Source organism: Manacus candei, unplaced genomic scaffold (assembly GCF_025592945.1).
Source record: "Manacus candei isolate 608988 ecotype Guabito, Panama unplaced genomic scaffold, ASM2559294v1 h1tg000067l, whole genome shotgun sequence".
Taxonomy (NCBI): Eukaryota; Metazoa; Chordata; class Aves; order Passeriformes; family Pipridae; genus Manacus; species Manacus candei.
Genome location: NW_026138115.1, coordinates 3,167,341 through 3,194,943, shown reverse-complemented (window position 1 = coordinate 3,194,943; position 27,603 = coordinate 3,167,341). Strand labels below are relative to the sequence as shown.

Below are 27,603 nucleotides of genomic sequence, written 5' to 3'. Positions count from 1 at the left end.
TAGGTGGATGAATCTGTCAACTTTATTTTTATTCACAGGCAATTCCTGTACTCTATGACTTCCCACAGGTTTGTGTGAATATACAATTAATTACAGAATACTGGTGCTAAGTTTACAGCATTAGATATTTTTTTTTTCTTTGGGAAACAGTGCTTTCTACCCAGAAAGATTTTTATTGTTCACAGTTTAACTGTGCTGTTCACAAATACTTCTCTAATGCAACTAATTTCTTTAAACTGTTAAGGAGTTAAAGCTTAAAGAACAAGCTTTGGTTTCTTCACTCTTTAACCAATCTGCAAATTAGTCACTGTAACGGAATTCATTAACTTTGTTTAAAAAGCTGATAGTTAGCAATAGTATAAACAGAATTCCAGAATTAATGACTCAATGTTTAAATTTAGCATGGATTTAGCAATCACATAGGTGGCTTGTAATGTTCATTAAGAGATTCTTAAGAGCACTGTGCTTTGAAACAAATTCTCCATCTTGAAAGCTCCAGGAGGTCTGCCAAGATGCCCCTCTCAAAGCAGCAGGCTGTCAGCATGTGGGGATGCAGAGCAGAGCATGGCAAGTGCTGCACTGCTCGTGGTCAGGTGCCTCAGCTCCCAGCAGTTCCAGTACATTGGTTGACCCTCTTCAGGTTGCATGCATGTAAAGTCTGGATTATTACAGTTATGAAAGGTTATCACTTGTAGTAAGGGTTGTATTAGAGACTGTTGTTTCCATCAATACCCAAGGCACACTTGATTCATGGCCAGGCATATTCTGCAACAGAGAACAATAATGATGAGTAATTTTTCAGGTGCTCTGCTCTCCAACTATTTCCCAAACTGATTGCAGCAGGCTGCCACCAGGAGTGGGGGCAGCACAACTTCATCTTATGGGTTGCATGTGCATGCTGTCTGAACCACCAGGACACTCTTACATTCCTCACCCTTCTGCCTTCCTCTCTCCCTTTTCTTCCTCTTGCATGACTCATAAGCTAGGATCCCACTCTCTACAAACTCCCAAGACATAATTTCAACACCATGCTCCTCTTGGCCCTACCACACGACCACAAGGGTCAGTCTGGCCCATTACTTCCCTGCTTTCCTACCACATTCTCACAGTGAGGGGCCTAGTACCATGTTCCCTTTTGTCACCAGAACCCAGCAGTGCTGTGGTGTTCTGAGCCACCAGCTGAGGGGGCAGCACAGAAAATACAGCAGTTCCCAGGCTTTCTTCAGTGTAAGATCATATAGGATTTACAGGGCAACAATCATGCAGCAGTCATGCCATCATATGTTGTGCAGTACAGTGGGATTCTGTGACTGCCTGTAATTTCCTGAGGCTCAACAAGGAAATTAAAGGGTTACATGGGACATGGATTATTATGAGTGGGAGGGGACTAATAATGATATGCTTTCCAAAGTAAACATTTTTAACTTTAGAGTGGGAACTTTACCGACAAAATGGTCAACAGAGCAGAACAAGTGAGAAGGCTGTAGGATTAGGTTTCATTTGCCTATTAGCTTCTGCTTTTTTAACCACAGATAAAACTACACTGTGTATCTGGGAGAAGCTCATTACCTGTCAATGGGGTATCCTCCTTCACAAAGGTTGACCAAGGCATACAGCTGTCTCAGTGCATACTCATACTGAAATAAACAAACATTGTTAATCATTTCAGTGAGGAAGAGTAGGTATTGTTTATCCAAACTAAACTGTGGAAGTAATTTAGAGATGCTACTAATATTCTAGGTGTTCAACTGATGGTCTTGATGACCTAGTACTGGGCTAGACAGATTTTTGTTCTGTGCACTTTGCTTTTTCAACTTCATTAGATAAATTCAGCTGTGCTGCACAGGGCCTCCTAGGCAAGGCCATCTTACCCATGATATTCTTGAAATCCCACAAAACAAAACACTAAAGAGGATATCTTGCCTGACAATCGGACTCCCTTATTCTTGTCTAAACAGTCTAACAATCCTGTCTAACACCAGGATTTGATCCTCAACAGGGATCCCAGGAAGAGCAAATGGTAATCAAAGCCCTTAGCTAAAATATGGCTCTCAGGAATTCAGCAAGACCATGGAAATAACAGGGAGGCTATTGCAAGGAACTACACAACACAAAATCATAATACAGAAATCTAAATGCACCAAGATTATTAATTCACAGTGCTGGTGCTTGTGTTTCTGTTTTGTCAGTAGAGATGCTTTGAGTAGAACTATAACATGATTTATTTAATATTAGGATTTTTGGAGAGGGAGTTGAAGAAGGAACAGCACTAACTAGTAAAAATTAGGGATTATTTTTGGGTTTGTTTTTAGTAATCTTTTTGCTTACCTACAGGTGTAGTGAAGTGTTTTGCTACTTCCAAAAACAATACTTACCCTTTCTCCAAAACTAGGCTATATGACTGCCCCAAGCTAGCTTCTTAATAAAAGATGATTTTGAGATGTGCCTATGACTACTGTGCTAGTTTTTCTGGTATGTTTATGAGGTTATATCCAATGATTGACTTACCACAGATAGGTGCCAATTGAAGCAATGAGCTTTGAAGTGGTTCACTGCTGACTGGTAACAGTCATAATTGCTGATGGTCAATCTGTCTGACAGAATTTGGTTGGTCTTTTCTGTTGATCCTGTTACTACGGTGATTATCTTTCGCATGGATTCTTGGATAAATTCTTTCACCTGTACATAAACCAACAAGAACTTAAAACATCCTTTTTCTAAATCCACTTTGAAGACTTTGAATGAAATTTCTCTTTCTTTAACCCCCCTCAACTTTTGGGCTCTTTAAGGAACCTGATTTTGACTTTTCTTTTTAGCAGTCTTTTGGACCTGTCTCTTAAGATACAAGTGAAAAGTAGGGAGACCAAAAGTCAGACTCCTGGAATCTAAAATCAGTCACTGTCCTTCTAGTGTTCTGTCAAAATAAAGAAAGCACTAACAACACGAACACTGACTTCTGTTCTGCAGGAATTACTTGATTTTACCTCCAGATAGGCTTTCATCTCTGCAGCAATCTTCCTAGCCTCAACAATGTCATTGGTAGCCATCAGCTTCCGTTTCATGATTGCAAAGGGCACATCTGGACTCGGCGTCAGGTCATAGTGTTCTACAGGTGGCAGAGAAATGGGCACAGCTTTCTTCCCCATGCCCTGAAACTGCATCACTTTCATGGAGGAAATACTCTGAAGGAGAAAAAGTGAACAGATGGAAACTGTCAATCATGCCCAGTAGGTAGTCTGTCTTTGCTTTGCCATGCAAACCTAACTCTCTAAACTTGCTTTATTAGAGAAAATAAAGGAGATCATAGGGTTGTAAGTGCGTGTGTACACACGTTGGGTTTTTTAATACAATGAGGTCAAGGCTGCCAAAAATCAGGGAATTTTTATTTGCAAAACTCACTGTGGGGGAAAAAGACTGCCAGGTTAAGTAACCTCACATCTTTTCTAACGGATATTTAATCTGTTGAATAATGGGACTGCTAGAAACATTTTTATTGCCTCTTAGCTCTTCCCCTTTGAGGGATCATTGTACTTTTTAACATTTCATTAATATTCATAATATGCCTTGAAGTGGTAAATACCCTTCTTATACTTGACTGAAGTGAAATCACTGGCGGAGCTTGGAGGACAACTTGTATCCTGACTCCTTGGATTAAATCATATGCAAGGCTGATTTCCCTTAGTATCGGGATCATCCTCTCTTAAATGCTAGTGGTCTTCTAAGATAAATAGCTTCATTTTTTAAAATCAACCCTGTCAGTTTACAGTTGATTTTGTTTGGGTTTGGTTTTTTTAAGGTATAAAAACATAGGGCATGAAAGGCTCTAAGATATATCTGACCAGGAAGCCCACTCAAATACATACTCTGTTTCCATACTGCATCACATGGCTGGTGTTGGTGCGTTTCTTCACCAGCTGAAACTGCTTGTGGAGTGTTTCTCTTCTTAGATCCTCCTGCATGAAAAAACTTCCATGAAGTCATAGATACTTAAATTCAGCTATTCTAAAAATGCAAGGAAACCTGAAAAGGGTCTTAACTGCCAGTATGCAGAAGGAAGTATAAGGCGAGAGCTATACAACCTTTGAAACACACAAAACTAAAAATTGAAAAGAAGATTTGACAGCATAGTCTCATATTGCTTTTAGTGATGTCCTAATCTCCCAGAAAATGGGCAAGAAAGGAGTAGGCTAGCATACAAATCCCAGATTTGTTTCATTAATACTATTCTGCATTATGCTAAAAAATGGGTTAGCCACAATTCAGTATTTAACCACCCCTGAAGCAGACATACAACTTACTGAACTGTCCAATTTGTTCAACACATTTGGAGACGTGGTATCAGATTAGCAAATAAAGATCATAAGAATGTGGAACTAGAAAGTTTCTATCTTATAAATAAGAGAAGAAGACAATATTCAGCAAAGTTAGTTTCAGAAATAAATTAAGTGGCCCAAACAAATACAGATTATATATGGTTCTGATTAGCAGATAATACTTTTACCAGCTCAATTTGCTTATTTCAGTCTTACATAAAACACAGTATTTCCACAAATCTCCTGTAATAGAGCTATATTTAAAAAATGAAAAAAACTTATCTAAGTTACCATATCTGAATCTTCCATCCAATTCACACTGTACCAGTCCCCAAGATAAGTCTGCCTTTCATCATCATAGTAACATGCATAAGATGACTCTTTGGGATTGGCAGCTGTTGTTGCATAAACTGTAAGACAAATAGAAAGGGTTTTTTTCTCCCTCCTTTTTATTTAACCCCTCTTCTCTCACATGATTTAATACTTAGCTGCACGTGATATATTTGTCTAAGTATTTTGGTTTTCAATCATTTACTTCTAAATAGCAGGAAGGAAGCCTGTTAATAATTCTGTTCAGTCAGACTCAGTGCTGCTATAGCAGTTTCTTCCTTGCTGCCAAATGTGTGGTCTGGGAGTGTTTAAAGAAGAAAATGCACTTCTGAAGGAAGTAACTGAAGTCCACATTTCAAAATGAAAAAGTGCTACGCATGATTTTATGGAGCTACAGTGTTGTTCCTACTCAGCTTAAAGCTCAAAAGTCAAAAAAAGTCTCAAACCTTGTCTGCGTAGTAAAAGGCTCCTCTTATCACCTTTTAAAATGCTTACTAAGTAACAAGTTAAACTTGGCAGCTCCCCACGGAAAGCTGCCAGGGACAGCTGGGTGCTGTAATACAGAAATTGTCCATTTCCTGCCTTGGTAAGTCTATGGTTGAGCTGATTGTAAAACCAGAGTCCTCAGACTGGGAATTTCTGATACAACAAACTTTGAAAAATGCTGATTTACTGAGCATTTATCTTGAGCAATCATCAACATGAAACTTTCTGTAAATCTTTGACAGGGCTGCAAGAAGTCTAGGTAGGTGCGAGGCAGCATATTCCAGGGCCAAGGACCCAGGATGCCATGGATAGGTACGTGGTTGATCTTCCCTGGAATCACAGCTCCAAAACCACTACTTGGTCTCCCTGCCACAGACTAGGAATTTCAAAAGATTGTGATTCCTCTTCCTAATCAAGGCTGAGCTTCCAGCTCTGCAGCAGAGAGCTTAGAAACTCTGAAAAATCTGAGTTCCACATCCTGGGTTATTGTGCAAATGTGCAGCAAAATTGCCTGGCTATGGTGTCTCACAAGTGCCTTTGCTACTCAATGAAACTGAGAGCAGGAACTTCACATCTGTTGTTAGCAGTGCTGAGGTTGAGAAATGTCTAGAGCTTAACTGTTACCAGTTAAGGGCAACCATGTGGTTCCTGAAAAAAAAAATACTTTTTCACCTTCTCATTTGCAAGAAACTGAAAGCCTGTTAGTCTTTTTTAAGATTCCATTAATTCTTTGAAAGAACTTCCTGTAAATGGAAAGTATTACTTTCTCAAATTCTTGTGCTCCCCTGCTAAAACTATATAAAAGTGTGTTGAACATATTCTTGACAGAGTCAGTATCTGCTTAGGTCTGTGACAAGTTGTGACATTTAAGTCCAGTAAGTTAACTGATTGCTCACCATTGATATTGTCAGCCAAATGATTCATCATAGATCCAGACTCGCATGCTTCAATGTAGAACACCATCTACAAAACAAAAAAATAAATCAGAGACCTTAAGAAATTCCACGAGAAAATGGAGCAAAGTCCTTCAGTGCTTTTCAGCTGTAGCTAGTTGGCCTGTACTGCTATTCCTGAAACAAATGCTGTGCATAAGGGTACAAAAGACAATTTTTCATTTTTGGGAACTACATGGAAAGGGGAAAGAATCATAATGAAAAGGTGGTATTAATCCCTATAGAATCCACAGGGATACACAGACTAATGTACAAAGCACAGATCAAATATACAGTCACTCTTTAGACACAGAAGTGTATCATTATTGAATACAGTATTTCTGGAACTGATGGTCGTCTATGTGTTCCTAAATACAGCCAGCCATAGCAGACAGATTACCACAAAGAGCTGCTTTAAAAAAAGCACTAATAAAATGTTCTAAATATTAATTTTTCTACTTAACAGTACAGGTGATGAAATAAATGCACAGAATTTTCTGACAAGAGGTATACTCTCAAACTATATTAGCAACTGTAAGAAAAACATGAGGTATATACAAACTTCCTGTAGTAACAGCACAGTCTGAAGTGAACAAAGCACAGGAAGAGTCAGGTACAGATTATGGAGGTGCAGTGGTTACAGATGTTGTTTTTCTAGTTCAGAATATACAGCATTAGCAAATGGCAGTATATTACACCTCAGCATCAACTGCAAAAACACAGTAAGCTACAGAAAAGAAAGAAAATCTGGAGCAGATCAATCCTTTTAGGTGCAAAATCCTAATGCAAATTTCACATGTACCAGATTCCTCCTGCTTTGAACTACTCTCAAAATGAAGACCTATCTCTATCTTCCACACCAGCTGCTCTTTTTATTTCACAACTTCTGATATGCTTCTTTACCTTCCGGTATTTCTTGTGATGATACATGTACCAAATAGTCTTATTCAAGTCCTTCACGTGAAGCTGTAAAATAAGGAAGCTTGTTTTAAAACCACTTACATTCAACAGACACACAATTCACTTAATAATAATAAATACTAACTGCTGTGAATAGGTACTCTGTTTTCCCAACAAATTTATCCAGTGCTTTGCCCTTCTGAAATACAATATTCTAGTATTTACCACTCTGGAAAAGATAAGTAATGGTCCCAGAAGGTAAGTACAGTGCACCAGAAAGCCAAGTCATACCTGCATCAAACAGTCTGCTTGGACTACCAAAGTCCAATGAAATATGAAATTACATAACTTAGTTTCAACTGAATGCTTCAGATTCTAACTGGAAAAAATCCAAAATGCAGTGATAAGAAGAATATTGCTCTTTTTATGCCTCTCCCCTCAATATAGCAGTGCATTAAATATTTTCATGTTTTAAATTAATTATTATTTTAGTATGTCACTAAAAGGATGGACTTTATGTTATCCCCAAAATGCTTACATCGTCATCAGGAAAAGCCAGAAGTCCTGGAGCTCCATGGTCAGTGAAGTAAACAAACACATTATCCCTGGGACCACTGTTACAAAAAAATAGCAAACAAATTCTTTTTAATTACTCCAACCTAATCTACATTACAACAATCATCATGCTTCTCAGCACCGAGACATGTCAATATCTGAAAATAATAGAGCTAAAGCACCTCCTCATCTTGGTAATATTTTTTTCCTCCCAAGCATACTACTTTGGGTGCTTATGAGAGGAGATGAGGAATGAAAAAAAAGGGATACAGGCTATTCCCTCAAGCACGGGAAATATGGCAATTACACTTCACATTTCAAACCATAAACTAATTGTGAGGTAGGGGTTGGTAGGTAGGGTATAGTGGAAGTACAATTGTTTCTTAATGGCTACATAAAGAATTTGTTATACTGTGGGCATTTGTAGCAGTCTGGTAAAAAATGAATGCTTTTATAACTAAGTTATATGAAGGCACCCATAACACAGGGATAAATCAAAAACTTCTTTGCTAAGATCCTTAAGTATGTCCATGTACTACCTTCTTGAGGTCTGTATGGTCACAGTTACCCAAATCAGTGTCAGCCTACAACTCCATGGAGAACTGATGTGTGTACACTCACCCCTAAGGCCAGACTGGCACGTGCACCAAGTGGCCCTGCAGTTGGTCAAGCACTGAATGCTCACAGGCTTTGGTTCCCTCACGTCTGTGTAGTACTGTTTGTTGTACAGTCTTACTGCACTCTAAATCAAATGGATCATGTTTGGGTGATAGCAAGGTCTTCCCCTAACAGCCAGATTTGCAAAGGGATTTTGCTTTTAAACTGTATTCAGGGACAATTAAATATAAAACGTGTGAACAGACTGGGAGGAGTCCTCCGACCATCCTCTGCTCCTCTGTACCAGGGTCCAGCAAAGGGGTACAACTGCAGCAGCTCAAGGGGACAGTGTCCAGCCTTCTGCCTGGCCAATAACCTGCTGGTTATGGGGACAACCTGGAAGTCCATCTGGAAATCTTCTGGGCAGAGGATAATTGAATTCTTGACCCACCCAATAGCAAAAGTCAGGCCACTTGAAAATTCACACAACAGAGCCTAATAAAGAAGGGCTGGGCGTTGCTTTTCTGGCTCCAGCTCTCTAAGTGCAAAAAATTTGACCAAAGTGAAATGTAAATAACTAGGACTTTTAAATGTCGGTTCAAGTTGTCTTCCTGAGTACATAAGAGTCTTTGGCCCTCTGCATAGCTACTCCCTTACTTGAATTGGAACATCAAACTTTCACAGGTGAGGTGTGTTCTGCAGTAGTTTTTTCTAAACAAAAAATGCTTTATAGTCACCTCTTGACTCATTCCAGATACTATAAGAGCACAATCTAGTAATGTGCAGCAATTTATTTACTTTTTGCCTCTATGCATTGTATGTATGATTTTCTACCTCAGGTTTTTAGTATGAAGTTTAAACAATTGAGAGCAATCACTTATTTGACTACTGTCCTTTTTTATTATTCTCCTCAATGTCAGGGTGGGATTATTCTGTTCTGTTTCATTGCTTTGCCTCTAAAATTAAACTGTCAATTGAAGACACACACTTCACAATTTTTCTTTAACTCTATTAGTCCTTCCAAATGGTCAAATTCAAAATCTTAAAGGTTTTACAGCAATTACTGTACATAGAAAAATATAACTCTTTACCAGCCATAAGAAATATAACACACTTTATAGGTAGGCATCATACTTTCACATCTCAAACTCTGTAGAAGCAAGATGAATAACTGACACCAGGTATCCTTCTAAGAGGACCTCTAATTAGGCTCTCAAATATATTGCTCTTATTCTTGAATCATTGTATATTAGAATATTGCCAAACTCACAATCATTTGTCTAACTTGGTTTACAAATAACAAGCTTAATACATCACTTACAAGATTAATTGCTGTTAACATTACTTTTTCAATCATGTAGATTCTTTTTTTTTTGCATCAAATATAAACCATAATTCTATTTCATTAGGAATAGAACTATGGTCTACATTCAGTCTCAGTGTGTACCTGTGCCACAAAGATCAAGGCTGGGATTAGACATACAATTTTTTCAGCTGATGAGCTGTTTAAGCTCTCTCTGTCCCTCTGCCACTGACTGTTAAGTCTCACCACTTCAGGTGATTAATACAACTGTTCATGTACACTCAGCCAAGCCTCAGAAAACCCTTTCTAGAGGTCTCTAAACCTTAATAAAACTCTCTTTCAATAGCCACTCTTACGAAAGCCAATGGTCTAATAACGAATGCCTTAGTACAACTGACACTACCCTCTAGAGTTGTTATACCTTAACCTGTACTGGATTCCATACCAGTCAGATAATCACCAATTGCTTCTTTGTGATGGATAATTTAAGAAACCAGAACTGCTGTATTTTTAACATGAATTATCTGGAATTGCCATCAATAATCTTGCTGGATTCCCAAGCTGCTCTAATTTACTCTGTTCTTTTCTAAAAATCAGTGTCAATGTACAACTATGCATGCGATTATTTTCTGAATTAAACTTGTCTTACCTTTTCAATACTTTTCCTGATCCTACCCCCTTCATTGCTTCTGCATCTCCTCTTAGAACAGCAAGAAAATTCTTTGGAGTAACATCCTAAGGATTTGAGAGGATTAAAATTAAATCTGATCATAAAAACAACAACAAAATCTTCATTTAGAAAGATGGCTTCCTGAAAGTCAGGATTCATGCATGGATGGTAAGTTTAGCTGGTCATCCTTTTCAACCCATCATTATCTAATGCATTAGCCACTGATGACTCACTTGGCTACTGAATCATGAAATCACTGAGTGATCGGATTACTGTTCTAATGAAACAATTAGTCTTACACAGCTGTTCTTCAGATTGAGAGACAACATTTATGAATGCAAGACCTTTCTTCCTTCATTTCATGTGTCAGCACAGAAACAGTGTAAAGGTTCACTTTTATGACCACTGCTTCAGTTCAGAACATCTGTTCTTTATATTCATCTCATGAACATCATCATGCCAACTCATGCAGGTAAATGAGCTGGAGGCTTTATACAATGTGCATTTTGAAGTGTAAGATACAGGCTGAAAGGATTTATACAGAACACAGGCTAGTGCTGAACCTACCCTGGGAAATGGGGTTTCATTCCTACCTCCTTTGTATAGTCCTTGGGCACTCCAGCATACACATCTGAGCCATTAGGTCTATTGATGACAATGCCTTTTGTTGGATTTCTGAAAGGTAAATGGAACATAAATATGAATAATTACCCACACACCACACAGTGACCATGGAACAACTAAGAAACCATTTAAACTATCCTCACTGGCCAGATCATCTGAGAGAGAGTATAAGAACTTGCACCATGTGTCATTAAATGATCTCAGAATATAAAGGCCTTTTCACTTCAGTCAGTTACATATACTTGTCTCAGGTGTCCTTACACTCAGAATACATTCAAGCATCCCACCACAGATCATGCCAGTTAATCTGAAGATGTAGGTGGGTGGTCTCTTATACTATCATCTCTCTCCTTGCAATCTTGTCTTTATTCCCCTTAACTCTGTGCTCCCAGTGCTGCTGTGCATGTGATGTCTGCTGATTTTGGCAGAAGTTGTCTCAGAATTAGATGCTGTTTAACTGAACTGTTTCATACAGAAAGCAATTATATGCTCTAGTCAGTCACCAAGAATGGGACCTGTATCCTTCTGCCTTGAATGTACATGCTGGGAATTTATCTGGTAATGTCCTTTAAAAAAAGCCCTGCAAGTCATACACAGAGCTTCCCTGTTAGTGGGTTTCTGCTATTTATCTGCTGACACTGTCACACCTGGGAGTCAAGGTCCCTTATTCTCAAAACAATGAAGCTCTGAAGTCCTCAGTGCCACAACTGATGCTGAGCTGTGGACTAAGACTTGAGAAGTTCATGAGCACATTTCAAAGGCTTTTCTTACAAAACTCCTACAAACTCAAAACACACTGGTGACTATAGCATGTTTGTAGTAACCATATAGTTTGTGACTCGTGTGCATTCATCACTTACTCCTCATTATCAGCAATGTCATCATACATCATGACAATGATTTGCTCATCTGGAATTCCATTTCGGTGTACAATCTGGTATGCATGGCACACATCTGCCTGAAATTAAGCAGATTTTCATTACTACCTTTAACAGAAATGTTACCTTTGTCGTGGTTTAGAAATGGTATTCTCCAACTTAATAGTCCCACTAAAAAAGCCACACTGTCACTTGCTTTCCCTCCCCCTCCAGTTGGTAGTAAAAAAGGTAAAGATTATCTCAAAGGGTTGAGATAAGAACAATTTACTGGAAACAGCAATGAGATAAGGAAATGAAACAGTAACAGCAACAATATTAATAAGAAAAGGTGTAAGATAAAGAAGTGATTTACAGGGAAAGCCACCAAAAATATCGATATTCTCTGACCTTCTCTTCCCCACCACGCCACACATTCTTCTGACTAGAAAAGAACATCCTACTCTTGGAAGTGAAAGAGAGCCCCTTTCCCACCCCAACAATGACCTGAGATGGTCTTGAATACAATTAGGGTCTTGGCCATGCCCACACAGCTCCAGGCTCCACCCCCTCATGGCTACTGCAAGAAATCAACTCTGACCTTGGCTGAAACCAGGACACCTTTGAGACCAGAAAAAAAACAGCTTTGCAGACTTAAGAGCAGGCTTTTGTCCAAAAGAAACTACATTCCAATATAAGAGACTGAGGGTTGCTAGAGGTTAAACCAAAACTCAATATCTTTCTCTAATTAGGAACAGTTGCATTAATAATAGAGACTATGAGTAAAGTCTCTATCTCATTACCTGTTTTGATTTCTCACTTAAACAGAAATCAGAAGTTACTTCAGACTTGGTACAGATAACAAAATTTAACAAAAGGTTCTCAGCCATGTTCTGCGTTCTGTGAGAAACTCTAAATGAAAACCTTGTGCACTGACAGATAAATTTAAAATGGGCCAAGCAGAAGAAAGGAGCTGGATTTCCACCAATTTCAATTAGTTCTGCACCAAGCCTGCATGACTAGGCACTGAAGACTGTCGTTGGCTTAAGCAAGTACGGTTCACCAATGTCATCACTGCAAAGAATTTATTTAATTTTAATTTACTAGGTGAGAATTTTGGTTACAGAAAATTTTCTTTTTAATTATGTATTGCTTACTCTACAGAGTAACAACTTCAGGGCAAGAAAACAGATTTCAGTGGAAAACAGAATTGCAGAATTTCTATTCAGGCTCTTTTCCTGATTTGTACAGGATATGAATAAGCAGATTTTATTTACAGAACCATCTTCCCGTGATGCAGAAATAACAATATGCATTAAAGTGATACTACAGTAAATACAAACCTCTATCAGAATGCTAAATTCTTAGTAACCCCAGCTCAATTGATTCTCTTCTTTTAACCTTGCAGTCTGTGAATAACCTAGTGGGACATTAAAAATCATTCCTAAACATGAGAACTACAGCTACCACATGCTAGAAAAAGCTGGCCAGGTTTAATGAAAGAGATCTCATCTAACAAACACACATTACAAATGCAGGCAAGAAGCAAGTTTTAAAGCTTACTTCTGTTGAACTAATCTAATTTGCTAGTGTGGAAACCAAACTGAAGCGGTTTAAGTGGGCTAACATGTGTTCAGATGACTTAGGAGTACTAGTTTAGCCAAAAGGATACTATAAAATCCTGTAAATTTATAATCCTTGGTCTTCTAAGTGCAGTTGAAGCTGAAGCTGAAAAGAGAAGATAGTTGTACAAGATTCTGGGAAGGGTGAGGCACATTCAATGCTAATGAAGACTCCCACGGGAAAATCCCTCAGGTGACTAACGCTGAATGTTAAACTGTTCTTACTAGGGCAGTTCCACTTCCTACTACACAGTCAGCCTACCTATTCTTCTACCTATCCCAGTCAATCTCCATTGTTTAGTTTTCCACTTCCCTGTATGTTATAGCAGATGCTACCTCAACAAGTCAAAAGGTAGAGGTTAACCAGAGTTATAAAGGTATCACATACAATAAGAAACAGAAGAGTGCAGGTTTGACTAAGCATGTATTTGATTTTCAGAAGCAAACCAAGCAGAAGTAGAAGAAAACACTAATCAGGGCTTCTCTGCCCTGACTGATGAGTAGACCACAGATCCCCTCTTACTGTCAAGATATAATACATCTCTATATGTTGACAGAAACAGTTATAGGCTGGCAACACACAGAAATGCTTAAGGCATACCATGGTGATATGGTATCACCATATTCAACCAGCAAGTGTCTGTGCTCCCACAGACAGTGGCTGGACAGTAAGGACATCAGAGGTGTTTTTAATTAATACCGAGTACATAAAATTAGTTAAGCTTTGTAAATGCATATTGTCAGGGGGTTTTTGTCTCTTCTCCCTTTCCTTCTGGTTCACTGACTGTTTGCTCAGTATGTCCTGTCTTAGTAAACAGTAAAGCAGATGTTAGAGGTAAAAATAAATGGGTTGAATTCCCTACTGTGAAGGGAGATAAATCAATGTAATCAGTTCCCCTCAACCTTAATTTATGCTTGTTTAGGGGTTGTCCCAGCCTTTTAAGGCTTTTGCTAAGGGAACTGTACCTGCTAGTAGCATAAAGATATCACCCAAAAAGGCTGGAGCAGTAAAAACATGTTTTGCTGCTAAAACTCCATCGGCTAAAGTAGGACAGTTCTGAGTAAACATTTAGAGTTTATTGCACAGAATTGGCTGACCTGATTTGTCATCTTTGATATTGGTCACATGCTCCTCCTCGTTCCCTTTGTAAACCCATAAATGTCTATAAAACCAGAATACAAAAGTCTGCTGCCAGAGTAGGGAGGCGTATGTGAATCTAGAGTATTTCCTGTTGATGTATAACTGCCTCTCAAATGCAGCTATTTGAGCCCGTTTCTCTCAGAGATATTTCTACAGTGTCTCCCTGCAAACCACTCTAAAAGAGACAGCTGTTCAGTTGTTCCAGATCTCTTGTTGGTAGTGTTCTTGTTGGTTCAGTAGGTGAAATGAACACCATACATATTTACTGAATTAATTGTCACTAAATGCAAATCATGCTTTTGTGACCATGATTTGATTTGCCCTGCACAGAGTAGGGGAAGGCGTAGCTGTACAGCTCCTACTGCACAACTGACCTTAGGCAAGCTCCAAAATTGACACTGTTAACAGTATGGTTCAGACCTTTCATCCCCTGGTTAGTCTAAACCTGTTGCTACATCACAAATTTCTATGGAAGATCTGCTTAAATAATTAACTCCTAGACTTTGAAAGCAGAGATCAGAGGGTGAATTACTCTATCTTCCTGGGATGGGTATTTTGTTTCCCAAAATGTACATTTGGGGGAATTCTAAAAGAAAACAAACAAAACCACACCAAAAACCAAAACCAAAAAAACCCCCACACCCACCCGTTTTCCTCTGCCATACACATTTAAATTGTGCCATTTACACATTTGAATGATGCAGCTTTTAAGCAGACTGCTTGGGTGGGTTTTTTGGAAAAATCAAGTTGTTTATGACACAAGCATGCATAAATAGTTCCTAAAGGGAAAAGCTTGGACTTCTGTGAAATTGGTTACTTCTTGTTTTATGACTGCAAGTTTCATGGCTGAAAAGCACATGTAATGAACTGTAAGCTTCACTGCAAAGTGGCACTATTCCCACTACAGGTACACTGAAACGTCACAGCCTAAAAAAGAATTAATTCTAATATATAAGCATGGTAGAAGAATATGTCTGAGATGCCGGTCATGTCTCATTCCTTTGCTTAAACATACATCAGTGAATCTGCCAAAAGCTACAGCGCTATCAAGAACTTAGGAAAGGTTTCCTATAAGTTCAGTTTCATAGTGAGGAAATGTTAATCAAAGCCAAACAACCAAGACATCCTTAGTGTCTGTTACTTGCAGGACTGGAGAATTTAAGTCCCAGAATAACATACTGCTCTGGCTGGTAGTGACTAGAACCCTGAATAAATAAAGTCCTTCACTCACAAAGCTCAGTAAATATAAAACCAAAAACAAGAACTGAAAACAAACCCACGTATGCAAATTCAAATTTTTCTTTTATTTTAAATTTTGCCAGACTTTTTCCACCTGGCATTTTTCTCCTTGAATATGTCCTCCATCTTTCGTAAGACTCTGTTTCACATAAGGCTTTTCCATGGACTATGTGTTTTGGAGTAGCCAGAAAGTACTGGTCCGTCTCTTTCTGATGCGAAGCTAGCTTTAGATTTCAGTTCGCTGGTATGGTCATCTCCCAGGACAGGCAGACTATTTCTCTTAATGTAAACTACTTTGTTGACTCATTCTCTAAATCTATCAGAAGCATTTAGTGCTGTATTTGTTCATGTACGCCACTAAGCTTTCCAGAGGTATTTTATCCAGCTCGATGTGCAGTAGAGAGCTCCGACACTTTCCCAAGGAATGGGAGGGGAGTACTCTTGAATAGCAGCCTGGTAACAGAAGTCTGGTAATCAAAAAGTTGCTACAGAGAAGTCAGAGTAACTGCTGAGGAGCAGAGAGGAGCACATCGATACTCCTTCCACAGCCCAAGCAACTCTAATCAAAACCACCAAGATAAGGATAAAAACACCAAGGAACTGAGAAGCCACAAGCATAAAGCAATATATATGCTAACTTCGCAATGACAGTAAGCCTATCACATTGGGCTCTATACTATTCAAACCACTTCAAATTTATTTTAGGAACTAGATGAGGTAAAAGCGTAAGACAAATTTAGATCATCCTGACTAGGAAACAGTCCCAGAAACAACTGTCTGCAAGGTGTGAATCTCATTGATATTCAAGTGCAAACGGTGGTTTTAACCTTATCTTGTCTATACTTGGTTTGCACCACTGATAATGGATCCTGACCACTGACAGCTAAATAACCAGTCTTAGATGGAGTTTTAGATTCCTTGAGGTTACAGGTGCAAACTCAGTGTTTCCAGGGTCTGCAAAGCCTTTACTTACTGTTCCTGCGGTCTGTGCAGCATACAATGATTGACTGTTTTCCCCAAAATTTTTCATGTATGAAATGAGACACATTTTTGAAGGTTTCATGTATTTCTTCTGCTTTTCTGGTTGTTTAGTCAGAGGAACATAAACTACCACCACGTAACTACTGCAGCAGGCAACAGAGTATGTTTTGACCGTGTTGTGTGCAGGTAGCATGCAAAACAACTGGAGTTCACAAAATATAAATGTAATACAAACATGCAACATCATGTACTAACTGCACCCTGAACAGCTGAATGGAGCAACTGAAACTCAGAGATGTGTCTGCTGAGGTCTCATATTACAAAAGGACATTATGAGTGCTTAGTTGAATGTTTGGAATAGCAACAAGTCTGGTAAATAAAAGGAGCCAGATTGAGTAACTACTTACAGGAACATTCGCATCTATAAATCCACTTGTACACAGGCTAGGTCAAGTTCTAAGGAAGAAAGGTGATGGTAGGAGGAAAGCAAATAGACTACAACATATTTTCTTCTACAGTTTCTCCCTTGGAAAGCAAAGAATTACTCAAACCTGCAATCCTGAAGCACTGCTTTGCTGTACCTGACAGTACAGGTATTATTATATCGAACAATAACATGTATCTCTGTGTGTGGAATTACTTTTGTGATGGATGAAGTATAGAAGTGAAAGACCAAGTCCTATTCCTGGTTCCACTGCAAGTGACTTGAGCAAATAATTTAATTACTTACGGTGCTTTTGCCCACCATCGGAAGGTAAAGAACATTAACACACAAAGACATAGTGATCATTCTGCACGTTTCCAAAAATCTGTTATAACTTCTCCTTTCTGTGGTATCTCTCCTTCAGTGTATAACTCTGCTAAAAGTCTATTGTTCTGCTTGTTTTGCTGGGAACAAATTTCTCCAATTTTTTGATACCCAAGGCACCCTTGTCTGGATGACACTTCATGGCACACACAAGTGGATTTCCCAGGATTAACTGCTGCCTTTCTCTCACCATATGTCACTCTCCCACTATGGGTGCTCACTCCCACCAGGCCCTCAAGATTGGCCACTAAATGTCCCTAGGCAGAACAGCACAGATTGCTAACGTGCTGCATCTTGTGGGAACTGATTCTTTTCATGACAAGTTAGAGGCACAGTATCTTGCCCAGGACAAGCAAGTAGGAGCTCAGCCATATTCTGAAGGATCCTTCACACAGATTCTTCTTTTATGATGCTGATTGCATAACTTTGGTAGGATTATTGAATGTGTTCCAATTTTTGTTTTTCCAAATGTTAATACTGTACCCAAAGCAAGTGGTAGTTTAAAACAAAGAGATTTCTAGTATTTAAATTCAGAACAATCTGATATGGTAGATATTTTGCATTGTTAGTTGACATTAACTTCAAAACTAAGGTATTTAAAGAAATCCTGCTCTCATTTTTCTAGCCCTGAAAAGGAATTACTTAGTAACTGTGTGCAAAACATGACCACACTCAAAAGTTAACATGCTTCTGCAAAACTGGCATGTTCAAAAGACTTACTGTTAGATGGAAATACATAAGCATGGATCTTGTGTTCTTCATAACTGGCAGATACACTTGCCATTGAAGGCTCACTGACAGAGAGATTAAAAACTCTGTGCCTGGGCAACTGAGAAAAGGAATTCTCATGAGCTACAACTTCAAAAATGTAGTTTTGTGTAAAGAATTAATGTTGTGGTATTAACTCCTCCTGGAGTGGAATGGAGCCAGCTAGACTGGTTATACAACAAAAGCAACAACCAGAGCACAACTCAGTAATTAAATTTAGACACCCCAAGACAAGCAGGGGTCAAGTACAGCACTAGTATTTTCATAATTGTTTTCCAGTTTCAAATTTTAAAACTCTCTTCTTTAATATTTAATTTGAATTATGAACAGTTTATATTAAGGTTGTAATATTCCAACTATGATTATCAGGTGATAGCTACAGTGTAAGGAGTTGGAAAAATCCCTAAAACCTACTTGTCAAAGTGTTGAGCGAGCACTTGCCAGTAACAAGTTCTTCAGATTCAGCAAGACTGTCAGCCTGGTTCATTCAGTTTTAAGCTCATCACTACACTGAAAGTTACAAACTGATTATGAGCTGAGGGGGAGAAGAAATATATACAAAACCCAGGGTGCCCAACACATAGAAGATTCATTTCCTCCTCAATCAACACAAATAGAAAGAATGAAGCCTTTTCAGATTTTACAGGCAGTTACATTGAATTTAATAAATACTTGAAAAGTTTCTGTGTTCAGCAAATCAGATGTAGCCAGTACATTTAATACAGTTCAGTTTTTAAAATGCTGGTTTTCTACACTAGTGTTAAAATCTCCATTTGAGTTCACCTTAACCAACAACAGTCTAGCAAACTATTTTTCTAACATTTACAAATATAAAAATATATATAAATCAGAATTAAATTGACCCCGCTCTCCAGGCAAGTAAGAGGTAGTTTTAAGTTTCAAGTAAAGACTGCATTTAAGCATAGGTTAATCTGTTTAAGGGATTGTCCAAGAATTCTCCAAGGAGAAAATGCTACCCAAGTCTCCCGACTGCTCATAAGTCTTGAACTTAATCAGAGTTAAGTCACTTGGATTTAATCCTGTCCATACTGACACCTCCACTCAGACCACAATGGCTTTCACAGAAGTGCCAAACTCAGGAGTTCCTTTTCCCTTTTTTCTCCTCTTTCTGCCACTCACTTTGATCCCTGCACCCTGGAGCACCATATCCTTGTTGTGACAACACAGCTCTGAGGCAATGATGTTGAACAGTCAGCAAACTGATTTAGGTCAAAAAGAACCCTCTTCTACACATCCTCCACCTCTCAAAACATCCCGTGCATTCGCAGCCTTCAGAGATTTTTTAACTGGAGAGAAGAAAGAGAGCTCTTCGTAATATAACGAAAAGAGGAAAACAAATTCAAAGAAAAAAAAAGGAAAAAAAGCAAGGTTTAACTCTAGACATCATTTGTATACCTGCAAGTTGGGGTTAAATCCTCTAGCCTACCAATGGAATATTTATCCTAAAAGACACAGGTTTCCCAGGATGCAGAAGTGTGCTCCTCCTGCTAATGACAGCTTTCCCAGAAGATAAAAGACCGGACAAAGTTGTAAGCAAAAAGAAAAAATTCACCTTGTAAAAGCAGCAGTGGAACGAAATTCTTGGGGTGCTAACAACAAACTAAGAGCAGGCTCTGAGCAAATCTTGCAGCTGTTTGTTTTGAAAACTTCACAAACACCTGGGAGTCTAGAAGTAGAGGCACTTGCCATAATGACAGAAGGTCTGAACTAGTCTAGATGTTAGGCAGCTATCCTCTTCCTGCAACTCCAGGAACAGGCATTTTCTGGAGCACAGACAGCATGATCATGTGGAACCAGCAGTGCTTACCTGGTGCCGATAGTTGTACCAGCCATTCGAACCAGCAACAATCACCACCCAGTGCTTCCCTCCATCTTCAGGTTCTTCCATAGGGAATGTGCTGATACTCAGAGCACAGCCCAGCAGCATAACTGCTTTCAGTATCATCTCTCTTCTTTATTTATTCCACAAATGGGAGAAAAGTTAGGTTCCTAATGAAGAATTTGAAGAGAAGTAGATGAGAGGACATCAGTCAATAAGCAAATGCAAAGCAAGTATCAGTGGTATCATGACTAGGAGGTTTTCTTGCTTGTGGGGTTTTGTTTGTTTGTTTCACAGACCATTTAACCCACAACACAATTTCTGGTCAAATCTTCCTTTAGCCCCAAGCTGCTACTAGTTACAATAGTTTTCTGTCAGCTTTCAAATCTGACTGAAAGCAATTCTGACCAGGACAACCAAGTCGTTCAGCTCCCTCTGGTTGTTTTGTTCTATAATAGCTGGTAATGAATAAGGCCCAAATACAGAGCAAGCCTCACTATCAAGTATTTCACAGATAAATCTTCTTTAGATTAACACTATTCTCTTGGTCTCTGCTTATGTTGTTCCCTGGTTTCCACTCACTGGCAATTAGCCCACTGTTACTGAGTCAAATCCCGGGTGATGTAGGCACAAGGATGTATAGACATGGAGAACTGCTGGAGACTTGGAAGGTCAGTGTCACAAAAGCTCTCTGTGCCCACAAAGCCAGAGAGGGTGGAAAGGGCCATGCCACTGTTCTGCACAAGATACAGCCCTAAGTGCTAGGGCTGGGGGGAAGTGCAGGCTGTGAGAGCCTCATGCTATTTGTGCAACCTGTAACGTTAGTGGAGAGAAACGTGAACCAGTACCACATGAAAGAGTAGCATTTTCGCCTCTTTTGCACAATGGTTAAGTGTTTGCACAAGGCGAGAGAATTGGGTCTGAGCCTGTGAATGACAAACTCAGAAAAGCAGAGCCAGAGGGGAGGTTTGAGCCCTTGCAGAAATAGCTCTTTCTACTTTCTTGAGAGGACTAGAAGTAGGGTCCTCACTAGGTGACTTTCCAAGCACCTTGATTGTCTGAAAAAGCATTTGCACTAAAAGCAAACAATCTGACTATATCTAATCACACATTTAAAGGTTTACTCTTTGGGCTGGGGGAGGTAGGAGAAGACTGGCAGTTTATATATAGCGGTCACAGTATCAGGTCTGCTGCATTCAATGGGTAACTCATAAAACAAACTGCCCTGAAGAACTGCATGCTCTTGGCACATGCAAAAAGATTACATATTTCCTCATGCACTGACACCTGGGATTTTACACTGGTCTACTTACAAAAAAGAGATCCTGTAAACTAATCATGGCTGCTCTTTATCGAATAGGTGCTGTAATAAGAGGTAGAATAGCCTACTTCAGCAACGTTTTCTCTGGAATAAAAGTTGGAAACCCCCAAGCCATACAATATGGTCACAAGGCAAAATGTCAAAACTACCACTAAACCAACTAAACAGTACCTAAGTGAGCCCCAGTCAAAACCATCTGTCTGCAGCCAGTCAAATGAGGCTGAAAGAGAGAAGCAGTCACCTCACCTCCAAAGCAGCCATGTACAGTGAAGACTGCTAACCTAACATGTAGCATGGGTCTTTTTCCAAGACTGGATCCACTGTTCACTAAGATTCAGTCTTGCAGGTTTGTATGAAAAATATTTTATATATTTGGAAGTTGAGGCTTTTTTAAAATTCTTTTATAATGGAGCTGGAACAAAGTAAGGGAATCATGTTAGCAAATCAGCTCCTTCAGGAAGGGCTGTTACCACACAGAAAAACTCCAGAACAGAAAAAACAGAACTAAACTTATCTGTGAAACATGCTTATTCTGTTGCCTACAGCCCAGCTAGAAGTCTGACCAAGTTGTATAAAACTTTTGTAAGTGCCACAACACATCATGGGCCAATAAGCCCAATAATTTCCAATGCTCAATTTCATTAGGCAAGAAAAGAAAATCAGTATTTTTTAGACAATCTGCTTAGGAATCTTAACTGAGTTTGACTTAGTAGAATATAGAGCTGAATTTCATGCAGCCAGATCCCTCAGAGCTCAGTATCTGTCTCATAAGAGGAAACTTTTTCCGTGTTTATTAAACTTTTCCTTTCTCCAATCATAACGTTAATTATATTTACATGGGAAAAAAAAAAAGAGAGAAAATAAATAGTTCAAATGATTGCTGGAGATCCTTCCACATGATGCTTAGCTCTTTGAGGTATTATTCACTGGAATCCAGGACATATCAACAGAAGGTGTGCTGCTGCCAGCTATTCACTGGGCCATATAACATGGTGGCTGATTTCAAGGCAGGTCCCAGCACAGCAGCATCTGTCACATGGAAACAGCCACTGCACTGCCAGTTACTGATACACCCCACAACAGAGACTGGAGCGGCTTCAAAAAAAACACACTCCAGAATGCCAGCTCCTGAACTGGAGACAGTTTGATGAGACTGTATTTCCTGATGAGTTCACACTCCTGACTGCACTAACAGGGGCCTATAGGTCTCAGGACCCCAGCCAGTACCTCTGCATGGGCCCGTGCTGTGCAGGCACAGGTGCACCACATATCAGCCCCATATTCTGCCTGCAAATGGGCCCACAACAGAAAACCCCAGGGCCAGATCAGAAACAGGCTTAAACTATGGAGCCCATTAGGCAGTCCCTCCATGATTCAACAGTCTCCCATGTGGTATGTGGATATAGACTCTCACGTTTCTTACCTCTGCTGAGACAAAAGTTGTGAATGATGCAGAACTCTCAGGGAGAAAATAAAAACCAAACACCCAGACACTTTTATACTATATTAGCAAATCATGTGTATTTTGTCATAGATTATTTAGAATAGAAAAGAACTTCCTCTTTGGCACTAATTAATGACATACAATCTCACTTACCTGTCTTCTCCTATATGGTAATTAAATCAAATTAACACCAGAAAAAAAGGTGGGGGGGAACCTGACATACCACAATGCACTAATAAACCATGATTAATAAATGCTCAGTTCCCTGAGGTTCTCCAAGCAGCACTTAAAATAGGTTTAACCATTAAACACGTGTAGTGGGAACAGGTCTTCACTGCTTGTTTCCAACTACTGCTTAAAAAACCACAACCCAACCCAAACAAAAATACCCTACCAAACAACAAACAAACCAACCTCCCCATATTTTTACTTATTTTAAAGAAAGCCTCTGAGTGCAAGTAGGCAACCTAAAAGACTTTGTTCTGGTTTATGTTGAAGTGTTCTCGACCTACAGTTGAGAAGAGAAAGTTCCCCATCACATGTTTTGTCTTCAAGTCGCACTAAGAGAAAGCAGCTCAGCTGACCAGCTTACCATAGGTACATAAAAAGCCTTTCTCTGCAGATCTGTCACATGCAATCCTAAATGCATGCACAGAGGGAGACTGTGGAAAAATTGAAAATTCACTGAAAGATATCTTAGAGCTTTGGATGACCTACAAAATATGAGAAGATTTGATCAGCTCTGCCTAGTTTTTCTGGCAAAACAGTTAATTAACTTTGCTCTGAGACCATGTCAGGAAAAAGGCACGTCTCAGATGCAGTGGGTTCAGCATCAGACCTAAACATGCAGAACCACAGCATATATGCACATAGGTAGGCTGCTGTGCAGTTTGCACAATCTGTGGAAGAAGCATGTCCCAGAACTGGGCGGCTCTTGCCAGAACAATTCACTCCTAAAACCCGTTTTTCCTGACAGTGGTACTTTGACCACTTCCTACTAGACAGCTGGCATACAGCTCTGCCTTGATAAGAGAGGGATGTTCAAAAAAAAAAAAAAAACGCATCTGGAAATGGTTGGCTGCTGCTAGAACAGTTCTTCTGGCCAACTACCTGTTCACTGAGTTCCCAACCTTCCTTTGGGAAACAGTCCTCTAAGATCAAAACTCTTAGAAACAACAGGATACCACCTGGGTATTGAGTTTGAGTTGATAAAAGTACTTTCCGCTAGTGTTTAAAATTATGTTGACACTTTGGTAGCTTAAACTCCAGATAGCTCAAGCACTACCTTCAAGAGCTATATAAACAGAAACCATAGCTCTATTTTCCTTTCATGTGAAATAAGCAAACTAACAGTAATCTTGCTGAAAAATAACAGCCTTAACCTAATCAGATGATCATTCCAGCTTTTCCAGGAAATCTCTCTTTTTCAGCTCACTTCTTATAACCACCAGCCTTCCAGGTTCCAGAATCAAGCCACAATTCCTTTTTTCACACAGTGCTTGCATATTGCCTCTCACTGTAATACTTAGATGCTGATTTCCACAAAATATGTGACTCACAATAGTCCTCCTCACAGGAAACTGGTGTCCACAGCTCCATCAGCAATGTTCTGCTTACATGCTGTGCCGGCTGCTACATAAACAGAAGCACCTAAACCCATGATTAGGCTTCTGCAACATTAGTCTGATTTTCTTTCTGCACTTGTATGGCAGAAAGAAAAAATCTTTATTGGTGTAAATTCTGACAAGGTACATTTTGACGGAGATCATGGTTTCTGTGTTGCAAAACATTTCTTTACAAAGTCTACTAGTAACCACTTTATGAGTAGGATTAATATGATCAGAACTTGTAGTAAAATAATTTTTATAGTTATTGAAGACGTATAAGTCACTTTTACTGTGACTTACCAAGAATTTGTAGTTATGTCAACTCAGAATGGTTTTTAATGTAAAATAAATGCATTTAAAAATAATTATAAGTGAAGTTCATTCTACTGTTTGCAGATTTACCTTTCTCAGCAGCCAAGAGACAGCACAATTTACCTGGGGATAAAAAAAAACCAAAATCATTTATAGAACGGTGATAATCTAATACACCTGGATTAGGGGATTTTTTTCTCTATGCACTTCGAACCCCCCAAATTCAAATCTGGCAGATCTGAAGACTTCAGTAAAACTGCTTCTGCTATTTACTTTCATATCTGTCTACAAATTTACAAAGCCTCTGCTGTCACATTCTGATAGTACGAAAAAACAGGTACGGAAGCACTGCATGAATAGCTTCGTTACACTGCATGATTTGGGAGATGGAGTCAGACAAGGGTAAGCATTTCTGCTCAGCAAACATGGAAATGTTTGGAGCGTGGACAGAATGAAATTCTGGAGAACTGATTACACAGAAATTCCTGGTGGAGATTACACGAGATTCCTGCACTCCACACGTCTTTTACTATGGTTTATCTTAGCGTTTCTGGTCTTTGCTACAATATTTATTTTAACCCCCAAATTCAGACAGCCAACACGGTGCCGTTCCCATCACAACTTGGAACTAGTGATGTACTACCTCCGAGCAAGGCAACGCTGTCCACCAGCTGTAAATAACCAGCCACAGCGCAGCACTTCTCAGGCATCACCAGCCCTTCGCAGCAACCCCGAAAATTGTTACTCCATCCTTTTCCCTTGTTAAATATGTATTACCAAGGACTAAAACCGAGCTGCTGTCACTGCATCCCCCCGATCTCCCTCCTCTGCCAGCGCTGGGCAATGACCCTCAGAAGGAGACGCTCTGACTCCTCTCGCTTCCAGCAGGAAGGGATCAAATACAGCCGCCGGGCCAGGCGGGCTCGTGATAGGGGCGGACAACTGCGTCCAAACCCCTCTGACCACGGGCAGCACCGACGAGCCGCCCGGCGGCTGCGGCCGCGCCCACGAGGTACCGGCGGGGGGCCGGACCGACCCTGACCCTGTGCCAGCGCCCGAAGGGCGGCGGGGCGGGGGGGCTCGGCAGAACCATCGAGCGCCGCCCCGACACAACCTCAGTGCCCACCCACGGTGGGGTCCCGAAAAGCCCCCGCCAGCCGAGGTGAGGGGGCGCCGGGCGGAGCGGAGGGGCTCGGCAGCGCTCGGAGCCGCAGAGGGAAATCAGCGCCCTCGGCCGCTCCTCTGGAGCCGCTCGTCCCTACCCCTGCCCCTGCCCCTGCTGCCCTGGAACGGAGCGGGCCGCCCCTCGCTCAGGGCTCCCCTCGCCCAGGCGTACACCCCCTCCCCGCGCGGCTGTGCCGGAGCGCCCGGACAGCGCGGCCCCGCCGTGTCCTCACCGCGCCGTGCCGAGCAGTCGTCGCCGCCGCGGCCGCTGTGATTGCGGGCACCGCCGTGCGGGGCCAGACCACCGCGGCGCTCGGGGGGCGGAGCCAGGCCACGGCCAATCGCGAAAGTGCGGAGGCGGGGCCGAGCACCCGCCCGGCCGCACTACGAGCCCCAGCAAGCCCGGCGCGCCCCCGCCCTTAGAGGGCCGCGGGCCCTGAGCGCAAAGCGTGTTGGGAGTTGTAGTTCCGCGGCGGCGCGGCGGGTCGCGTGGTCCCGGGTGTCCCTGTGGAGCTCGTCTCGCGGGGCCCGGGAGCACGGCGGGAGCATGCCAGGAGCATCCCGGGACGTGGCGTTTGCGAAAGTTCGTCCACGGGACAGGAGCTGGTTAGCGCCAGCTGCACCTAACCTTTGGAGTTGTCCCGTTCCTTCGGGGCAGGATGGAGGCAGGAGGCCAAGAACGGGAAGGCAGAGGAATGTGCCAAAGGGAATCCATGAAACGGCCCCACGCGGTCCTTGCGTGTCTCAGCCGGGATGGCTGGCAGAGTCCTGGCTGCTCACTGCAGCCCTGCCCCGCAGCCTGCTCCCAGGCACGGTCCTGATATCTGCACACATCGTAAAGTCTTCTCCGTTTTTAATGAGAAGAAGCAAAGATCCCTTTTGAAAAGTAGAGGCACATGCTTTTTTGCCTAATAAACCACATAAAAACACCAGCTTCCTCATTGCCCACTGTGAACAAAACTTGCATATCAGCAAAAAATCCACAACAACTAACTTTGCATTTTGTGACCAACCGTTTTTGAATGTCTGCAGAAAGTCACAGTTTTGTTTTGACTCTGCCATTTGCATTATTTGCACCAACTCTACTTATGATCATAAATGTAAAAGGTCATTACAGGTTAATCATCAGTACTTTTCTGGAAGTCAGCATGCCCAGGAACCTGACGTACCTCCTGACACAATAAAGCTGTTAGAACCCTGGTCAATTCACAAATTACCTTTTTGAACTGACCAAGACCATCATGCTGATAATCCAGCAGGAGAAAAACAAGCCCTAAATCTTCCTTACACCTCATTTAACTTGAGCTTAGCAGCCAAGTGGGCTATGCTTATGTTTTATTACCCTCCTGCCCTAAAAGATATTGAATATCACTTAAAAGTACTGCTGACCCATCATCCAAGTCCAAAGGTGTTTTTCATACCATTTCTCATAGCTGGGCTACATGAGGTAAGTACACCTTGTGTCAGCTGTCGCTTCTAAGAAGTGTAATACTATCATTGCCAAATAACCTGTCTATAAATTCTACATTAATGAAACATCAGCAGGATGTTCCTTTCTGTGAGAAATAATAGAGGGGAAGACTGCTACAGGAGTCCTACATCTCTGTCAAAATGTATCAGGCAGGTACAAAACACACTTGAGTAATAATCAGATTTTCACTACTGAATTCAATTATTTTTTTCATGGTCTTAGAAAGTTGGGAAGTTTGCCTAAGGGAGAGATATGAGTGGTGTTGCTACCGGGTATATAGACTGAAGTAAGCAGAGATCAAGCTGTGGGGCTCAGACAGAA

The 27,603-nt window shown here is 40.7% G+C and overlaps 1 protein-coding gene across 2 annotated transcripts; it reads right to left on the bottom strand.

The window, feature by feature from the left end:
* Nucleotides 1–26,159, bottom strand: LGMN (legumain). Of its 2 annotated transcripts, XM_051806683.1 has the most exons (15): nt 26,045–26,159; nt 24,738–24,770; nt 19,952–20,133; nt 11,571–11,668; nt 10,680–10,761; nt 10,066–10,151; nt 7,500–7,575; nt 6,965–7,027; nt 6,026–6,092; nt 4,605–4,723; nt 3,864–3,953; nt 2,985–3,182; nt 2,509–2,679; nt 1,570–1,637; nt 1–765 (listed from the first exon to the last, which is right to left on the bottom strand). In XM_051806683.1, the coding sequence occupies exons 3-15, from the start codon at nt 20,087–20,089 to the stop codon at nt 726–728; spliced, it is 1,296 nt and encodes a 431-aa protein (XP_051662643.1). In that variant the 5' UTR covers nt 20,090–20,133; nt 24,738–24,770; nt 26,045–26,159; the 3' UTR covers nt 1–725. The 2 variants fall into 2 exon arrangements, with proteins under 2 accessions (XP_051662643.1, XP_051662644.1); XM_051806684.1 differs by lacking the exon at nt 24,738–24,770 and having other exon boundaries at nt 26,045–26,102.
* Nucleotides 26,160–27,603: the final 1,444 nt, after the last annotated feature.

Bases quoted from the DNA above. Each gene is read 5' to 3' on its own strand.
- LGMN (XM_051806683.1), bottom strand. From the start codon at position 20,089: ATGATACTGAAAGCAGTTATGCTGCTGGGCTGTGCTCTGAGTATCAGC. The intron at 6,093-6,964 runs GTAAAGAAGCAT...TTTGTTTTGTAG, and splicing joins ATCACAAGAAATACCGGAAG to ATGGTGTTCTACATTGAAGC. The intron at 3,183-3,863 runs GTATGTATTTGA...TTTCTCCTTCAG, and splicing joins TGATGCAGTATGGAAACAGA to AGTATTTCCTCCATGAAAGT.